The 8350-nt window shown below is 44.7% G+C and overlaps 1 protein-coding gene across 1 annotated transcript in view; it reads left to right on the top strand.

Annotated features, from left to right (window-relative positions):
* The window catches only part of EIF4A3 (eukaryotic translation initiation factor 4A3), a 7779-nt gene extending 581 nt beyond the window's left edge, over positions 1-7198 (top strand). Inside the window, exons 3-12 of the mRNA XM_010562449.1 lie at positions 764-830; positions 1827-1889; positions 2384-2516; positions 3586-3666; positions 4102-4243; positions 5104-5242; positions 5748-5863; positions 6430-6537; positions 6623-6750; positions 6991-7198. Of these exons, the coding sequence (XP_010560751.1) occupies positions 764-830; positions 1827-1889; positions 2384-2516; positions 3586-3666; positions 4102-4243; positions 5104-5242; positions 5748-5863; positions 6430-6537; positions 6623-6750; positions 6991-7007 (994 nt within the window). The 3' untranslated portion in view covers positions 7008-7198. The remainder of the gene's footprint in view (positions 1-763; positions 831-1826; positions 1890-2383; positions 2517-3585; positions 3667-4101; positions 4244-5103; positions 5243-5747; positions 5864-6429; positions 6538-6622; positions 6751-6990) is intronic.
* The last annotated feature ends 1152 nt before the right edge of the window (positions 7199-8350 follow it).

Here is an 8350-nt window from a genome sequence, read left to right as displayed (position 1 = left end):
GCTGTGTCCTGAGGGCGTTGCGGGCCCCGGAGGAGGCGGGGGTGTCGGTCACGGTCGTCGCCTTGAAGCTGGAAGGGAGCTCCGTCACCCGTGGTCGTGGGCCGCTGCGTGGCAGGGTCAGGGAAGTCACATCACGGGGTGAAATGGGCTAACTTGCACACAGACTGTGATCCTAGCAGTTGTTAATGTCAACTTTTATTAGGCTTAGGTATGTCAGTGTAATATTCAGCCAAGATATTGTGTGTTCTCAGTGAACAGGGCTCTGAGGCTCTTAGGAATATTTTCCAGCAAAGCCAGAGGCAACTGCAATCTCAGTCAAGGGAGAAAGTAAGCAGACAAAAATTTGTTATGTCTCTAAAGACAAAGAAGGATGTGCATCCCACTGGAAAAAAAATCCTTTCTAGGTTGCTAGTGGAAATTGCTAGCCTTCCAAATTGTTTTGGCTTACCTGCCATTTACTTTAAAAGAAAAAAAAATATCTGGGACAAATTGCAGGAAATTAAAATGCTGGTCTGATAAGGAGTAAACATGCCAGAGCTGGAGACCCTGCAAAGGAGTGCTCTATCCCTGATATTGCAGTTCTCAAAGCTGCCTGTCTGCAGATCACACTGTGATTGTGACAAAACTTTGTCAGATACACTGTTGGCAATATTGACTCCTTTGCAATGAAGGAGTGACAAAGAGCAGAGAGATGGAATATCCTGAAATTGCCTATATTGTTTGTCCAGACATCCAGAGTGTTCACCAAACATCTGTTTCTCAGGTCACAGTCAGGAACAGGGAAGACAGCAACATTCTCCATCTCTGTTCTGCAGTGCCTGGATATACAGGTAATTTCATAGCACATGCTAAAAATGATTTTTAACTAAATTGGTAGAGTCTTGAATAAGCAAAGCTTTACATTGAAATCTTTTAATTACAGGCAGTGAACTTCAGACAGATTTCTGACTGAAGATTTCACCAGACTCTACTCTCTAACAATTTAACTGTTAAACCCACCCTGGCAAAATAAGTTCAGATAAAGTCTTGTAATTATAAAGTGGGCTTTAACAGCTGCCCTTTTTCACATATTAGAGGGCTAAATTAATCTCTCAGCAGGCAGAATTGTCCTCAAACAGCCCTAATGGCACGAGCAACCTGTCTGAACGGCTGGCATACATTGCACAGAATCAAACCTAGATTTTTGACTGACAGATGTTTGCTTTTGTTCTAGTCAGGGGTATTGTGTCCATCCAATTGTTTTTTTTAAGGATGACTTGAATCTGTAGATGCTGTTGAATAAAATGATGATTTTCTGCGGGCCAGTACCCTCTTAAAGCTTAGATTGTTATTCACCTGTCACTGCCTGGTGACATAAAAATAAATGTTGCGTGTTCTAAATGAAAAGGTCAGCTTTTGGCTTCATGTCTGCAAAAGTGCTCGTAATATTTTTCAAACATGACACTTTAAAACATTATCTTGGAATCCTTGTGCAACACAAGGTTTTTATCTGAACTGAACACACAAAATTGAAGTGCCTTAAATGTGTTTCTCTTCTTTTGCAAGGAAAGTACACACTTTTATAATTGTTTCCAGAAATTGGGTTGGAATGAAAAATGAGCTATCGAAGAACTGCTTATGTGTTGTCTTGTCAAAAGTAACAATTAAGAGGCTGTTACTGTGTAAATGTTCTGTGTGAGAGCAGCTTTCTAGGTGTACTGACCCTTGCAAACACTAGGTTTTAGCACAAAATTCTATGATTAATCCTTCCACTGTGACATTTCAGAGTACTGTTGCTTGGATATCTGCCCTGTGATAACTGCCATGTGATCACCTGTTTTAATCAGGTTCGCGAGACCCAGGCATTGATCTTGGCACCAACTCGGGAGCTGGCTGTACAGATTCAGAAGGTAGGAGCATTTAAACCACTGTCTGTAAAGCACTCACAAGGCCTGGGGCTGATTCTCAGGTGTTCCTCAGCAGAGCTTAAAGCACAGCTTCTGCTTTTTCTTTCTGTTTCTGAAAGGAATAAGAAGTTCTGATAAAGGGCTGTTTTGCTTATCTGCACTGTATCTATCTGTTCTTGCTTACATGACCAGGCTGGTTAGCAGTCTAAGGTTTTACACAGTCCTAAGTGAATTTTTAAGGACAGCACTTTTAAAGCAGTTGTGATCCCTGGGGAACTGAGTTTCCAGTGTTTGAAAGCCTGCTGTCGAGGAGGTTTTGGTAACAGACATAAAAAAACCCTCTAACTGCTTGTGCTTACATCTCTAAAAAAAAAAAAAAAAAAAAAAACCAAAAACAAACAACAAACCACCATATGGCTCTGCAGACCTGCATCTCTTCACAAATACAAACTTCATGAGAGCTCAGTTAATTAAGCCATTCCTTTGTACCAACACAGGGTCTTCTTGCTCTGGGAGACTACATGAATGTCCAGTGTCACGCCTGCATCGGAGGGACCAACGTGGGCGAAGATATCCGAAAACTGGATTATGGGCAGCATGTTGTTGCTGGCACTCCAGGCCGTGTGTTTGGTAAGGAGATGTGGGGGGCTACATCACCTCCGGCTTCGGACCTGAGTTGAGCCATGGGAAGCTCCTGCAACTTTTGTGCGCTTAGATTTGAAATAGCATGAAAATTATGTTTATTGTGACACCATTAATGTAACATTAATGTAAAGTATAACAAGGTAACAACTTACTGTAGTAATATTTGGAAAAGACTAGAGAGAAATCAGTGGAGATAGTATTTGGATTTTCTCTGTTTATGTTTTGCTTTTCATTGTTGGAAGTGTTTTCTTATATGGTGGCATGGGAACAAAGAGTATTTTTTTAAGGAGAAAATGTTACAATCCCAGGAAGAATCTTGGAGGAGGTGGGTCTACTTGAATGTCAAAGTTAGGTCCATATTTTCTGTGTACTGGCCATCGCTCTGTCTTTGTTAAATCAGGTGCCCTTGCAGCTGGTACTTTCTAGTTTCATGGCATGAAAATTTTTATATTTACTCCTCGTGGCAGTTACCACAGTGATAGTGTTAGTCTTCAAGCTCACATCTTCTGGATCTCTGAGAAACAGGCAGCACTTTTACGCAAGCACCTGTCAGTGGGAGAACATAGAGCTACTCCCCACAAGCAAAAAAAAAAATGCGAGCTGCTGCCAAGCTGGGCTGGCACTAATAGCAAATACTTTTCTATCACAGTATTAAGGGATTACACAAAGCCGAGTGCTCTTTCAAACAGGATGTGGATTTGCCCAGTCTGTTGAGGTAGCATTTTGCGTTTCTCACATCCAGCTGTAGTTACTGTGGGAGACTGGGTCACCTGTCCTGTGCAGTTAGCAAATAGCACCCCACAGCTCAGACTCTCAGAGCTTCCCTGCAGTCAGTGCTCCCTTAGCCGGGCTGCAGAGACGTCCCCCTAGGTTGCAGAGTGCAGTGGACACGCTGTGGCCCTTGGATGTGCCTTCTTTCACCAAACACCAGTGTCTGTTGGCAACAGGGGAATTGCCTGTCCCTCCTCCACCGAAATGCCCTGACAGCAGCTGGGAGCAGTGTAGGCTCACTTGCTTTCAGAGCCTTTTCATCTTACAAAGTGAAATCTTACAGATATGATTCGTCGTCGAAGTTTAAGGACTCGTGCCATCAAAATGCTGGTTTTGGATGAAGCAGATGAAATGCTCAATAAAGGTAAAACATTTGTCTCCCTTTTACTTCCTTTTTCCTCACTTCTTTGAGATTCCAGGGTGTCCAAGCTGGCAGTCCTGCTGCTAAAAACAATTGGTTTTTGCCAAAGTTAGATGATTATAGTCATGTTATAGGCTGTAACAGGTTAAGCTGCTTAATATACCCTGTCTGATTTAGTTGTAGCATTCTTTTCAATAGTTATAAATTCTTGAGCACTGCCTTTCATACTTCACTGTGTACCATGGCCACATTGTAGTGGGTTTGGGAAAATGAGGAAGAGATGAGCTATGTGTGACACTGACTTTGAGTTAGATTCACTCATTAATGTTCATGTCATAGCATAGGCCAAATACTGGATTTCAGATCAAACTGTGAAAGAGCAGGATATTTGGGAGAAAAATGTGCTAACTGTTCTGTGCTACTTGATTTGCTTTTCAGGTTTTAAGGAGCAGATTTATGATGTGTACAGATACTTGCCTCCAGCTACACAGGTGGTTCTGATCAGCGCCACTTTGCCTCATGAAATCCTGGAGATGACCAACAAATTCATGACAGACCCCATTCGCATCTTGGTGAAACGGTGAGTGAGTTTCCTTGGAAAGAACAGGAGCTCTTTGAGTTGGTCCAGCCCTGGGCAGTTCACAGTATTAACCAATTTAAACACACAGAGTCTCTCTCACGTTCCTTCTCACCATTGCAGTTTGCCTAGGTGTTTGCAGACATCCTCGTGTCCCATTTTCTAGCAGAGGCTGACTTGTCTCTCTGACTTTTTCCTTGTCCAGTTCTGTTCACTGCTGCTCAGCCTGACTGCCCCCTGCTCTGCCCCCTCATCCTCCCCACGTATAGCAGTCTCTTCTCCTGGAAATCCATCTTCCACACCTACCCAATTCCTGTGCTCCTCCAGAGGATTGTTGTAGGTCTCCTCCATTAATTTGCTGTTACATAGCAAGCCAGAAAAGCCTTTAGCTGACTGATGCTGAATGCCCTTGGAGGTGCAGCTTATGTCCAGTGATGTCACAGGTCCTCATGCACTGGAACTCAGCAGGAGTCAGGAGGAGTAAGTGTAGGCAGCCTGACAGCAGGAGCCTCCCTCTTGCCTGATTTCTTACACTGCCCCATTTTCCTTTCTTGAGTCTCTCTTGTCAAGAAGCTTGAATGTAAAAACGATGAGAACAGAAATGTTTCCCTTTGAAGATGGCTACCTAGTGCAGAGGGGGTGCCCCAGTTCTAGTCTCTGTTGCATGGGTCACGTTCGAGGCCCTTCCTAGAGCAAAATTCTCCAGGGACTTTCTAGAACAACTTGGACTTGCGCATAGACCCAGCAACCCACAGCACACAGGGCAGCAGTGTGATCTCCGCTGAAGCACACCCAGCCCTTCTAACTGCATTGTATACGTTTACCTGTTTGTAGTGTGGTATCGCTGTTGTTCTTCCCTACAGTGATGAGCTGACCCTTGAAGGAATCAAGCAGTTTTTTGTGGCTGTGGAGAGGGAAGAATGGAAGTTTGACACCTTGTGCGATCTCTATGACACGCTCACAATCACCCAGGCTGTCATCTTCTGTAACACCAAGAGAAAGGTACAGCAGCCGTCAGATGGGCATGGTACTTTCTGAGGGTGGCTCAGAGGAGAATGCTGGGACAAATCCAGTTAAAAAGTCTGGCTGTTTCCCCGTTTGGGAATAGTTTAGTAAGAACAGAGGTTAAACATTTGTCTTTGGGATGTGCCTAGCTTAAACAACTGGTTATAGGCAGACCCGATAGACTTGGCAGGAATTGCCTTTTTAGAGAAGTAGAGCTGATTAGGTAAGAATGTGCTTCTTACTCTAATTGCTTATAATCCCTGAAACAAAACCACATGTTCTGAATGAATGCCCTTAACTCCTTTCCTTTCAGGGCTCGTGGAGCCCTGTGTTATACAGCTGATGCCTTGTAAGGATTATTTACTTTTTTTAGCTCCAGAATGCTTGTTAAAGTGTCTCTCAGCCCTTACCAGCATGTGCCTCTGCAAACATTCTCTAAGCACTAGTGCATTTGGCTGTCCTGAGCAAAGAACTAACCCAGGCTGCTTGGCTGTATGCACAGGTAGACTGGCTCACAGAGAAGATGAGAGAAGCCAACTTCACAGTTTCATCCATGCATGGGGACATGCCACAAAAGGAGAGAGAGTCCATCATGAAAGAGTTCAGATCTGGCGCAAGGTAAGTGCCTTAAATGGTGTTGCTTTCAGCATTACTACCTCAAGGCAGGATTTCTTCTAGCGTCTGAAGGGAACAGACCTCAGAAACTCCCATACCTCTCCTCTCTGAAGGCCTTGTTAGGCTCAAATTAGGAAGAGCTCTGATTCCCATCTATCCCCCTGCAGTGTCACAGGGTTGGCAGATTGCCACTTTGCAAGGAGGGATGCTCAGACTTCTAGGCATAGTATTAGACTGTTTTATTTTGCTGAAGGGGTTGGGAGTTGATGCATTTAAAGTAAGTCAAGAAAAATACCTGGGCTCTGTCCTCTGTATTTTAAACTCTTAGAAGCATCATATTTTTTCTGAAAGATGAAAGCTGTCTTAGTACTACCTGTCTTCACTGAAGTTTGGTGATGCTGCATAGGACAGCTTTCCTTGCAGCAAAAGTGTGGATGCTGCCAGTGTGCTGTGGGCAGGGAGGAGCACAGAATAGCAGGGGATGCCCTGTGCTGGGGACTACACCTTCTCAGCTCTCACACCCACCTCAGCCAGGTGGAATAGCCGTAACTGTCCCCTTCTCTTTGCAGCCGAGTCCTTATTTCAACAGATGTTTGGGCTAGAGGTCTGGATGTGCCTCAGGTGTCCCTGATCATTAACTACGACTTACCCAACAACAGAGAACTCTACATACACAGGTAAGATCAGCCTTTGCATGGGGGGTGTGACTGGATTACCCTTCCCCAAGGTGGCTCCATTCTCTCCTTCCTTCTGCCTCCACAGAATTGGCCGGTCAGGCAGATACGGCCGAAAAGGTGTAGCAATCAACTTTGTGAAGAATGATGACATCCGCATCCTGCGAGACATCGAGCAGTACTATTCCACCCAGATAGATGAGATGCCCATGAACGGTGAGTGCAGGCCAGCCCCAGTGAGGCTGCTACCATCCTCCAGTTGGGAACTGGTGTGCTGCACCTGAAAGAGAAATGCCAGATGTTTTGTTTTGCCACATGCCTCATTCCCAAGGCCAACTTATCTTTTCTTCCCCTGGGGAAGAACCTGGGAGCAGCAGTAGGTGTGCTGTACCGCGGCACTGTGGCTCTTAGCACACTCAGTCCATACTTACCTTCTCTCATTTTCTCTCTTTTCAGTTGCTGATCTTATCTGAAGGTCTGTGTTTACCAGAGAGTTGTACTCATACTGTTTGGTAGCCTCCATAATTCTGTTTTGGACCCACATCCTTTTATCATATTGCTGGTCATATGTTCTTGAGTTGAGCTGCACTTGGGAACTTGTGTAAATAATGTCTTTTCTCCCACCCATGTTTTTCAATAAAAAAAAAAGGAAGTTTTACCATAACCTGTGCTTAATTACTTTAACCCAAGATAGTAACAGGCAAGAAGTTTTGAGATACTGCCATACTTGGCTAGCACAACCAAAAAAACATTGGACACTCAGCATATCTAGGTTCATAAAACACAGGGCTTCCTGTTCTCCACCCTTCCATTATCACTGTGCCATGCTACCTGATGTACTTTTTAGTTCCCTTAACTTGACTCTAAGGATCAGCCATCTACAGGAAAAATCTGTGGCCTGGCCCTAGCCTGCTCTAAGAAAATTGAGTTACAAGATAGCCAGAAAAGAAATTTCCTGTTGTTTATGCCTTTCTGGAGCCAGCAATCACATCACTTGTTGCTCCAGATGAGTATTTCCCCTCCCAGGGACTTGAGCAGGCACTTGGAAGGGTGAGTGGCTCTTTATATTTCTCCAGCTGGCATCAAGTTATTCTCATCAGCATTTCCTGCAGTAACAGAAAGAGCAAGTATTTTTTATCTTATTGCCTTTGCCCCTTTCTGATGCTGTAGCTTGTTACATCTTCGCAGTCATCTCCCTTCATCTGTCTCCCCACAGCACTATGCTGTACTTTGCCAGCTGTAGCACCTTCCCTGTAACTTTTCTACTGAGCTCTGCTGTATCCTTACTGAGGCACGAGTTGGTCAGAGCTATGTTGCTGGTGGGGGGTAAGATACCATGTTTTACCATATGCTTTTTCTGTTAAATTGGTTTCTGCTTGCTCAGGGAGGATGGGGAAGCAAGGCCTTAGGATGGCACCAGTTTGCACAGAACTGGAACAGCACCTGGAGCTCCTTTCCTGAGTCAGTCATGGAATAGCCCTGGGTAGAGTGAGTGTCTTATCCCCTTTATGCCCCCATGTATTGCACTAGTGAAGTTCTTCTGTTCCCTTGTACCTGCTCTGTGCATGATCCCGATGTTCTTAACAGTACATAGGCAAGAGTTGAGAAGTGCTAACCTTATTTACTAAGGATGCTAATTGTAAGGGGTTGCCCAATAGAAGTGAGGCTGCTACCGCTTCATGCCCCCACATGCAGCCAGCAGCAAGGCTGAACCAGCCTCCCCAGTGGGCACACGCCACCTGTACAGGTCAAATGGCACCACTGCCCTCATCCTGTCCCTCTCCAGCTGATCAGGATGAAGGTCTGCTAGCAGGAA

The sequence above is a fragment of the Haliaeetus leucocephalus genome, unplaced genomic scaffold (genome assembly GCF_000737465.1).
Source record: "Haliaeetus leucocephalus isolate CR32 unplaced genomic scaffold, Haliaeetus_leucocephalus-4.0 Scaffold160, whole genome shotgun sequence".
Lineage (NCBI taxonomy): Eukaryota > Metazoa > Chordata > Aves > Accipitriformes > Accipitridae > Haliaeetus > Haliaeetus leucocephalus.
The sequence above is the reverse complement of the archived record's forward strand: the minus strand, read 5'-3'. Positions and strand labels throughout refer to the sequence as shown.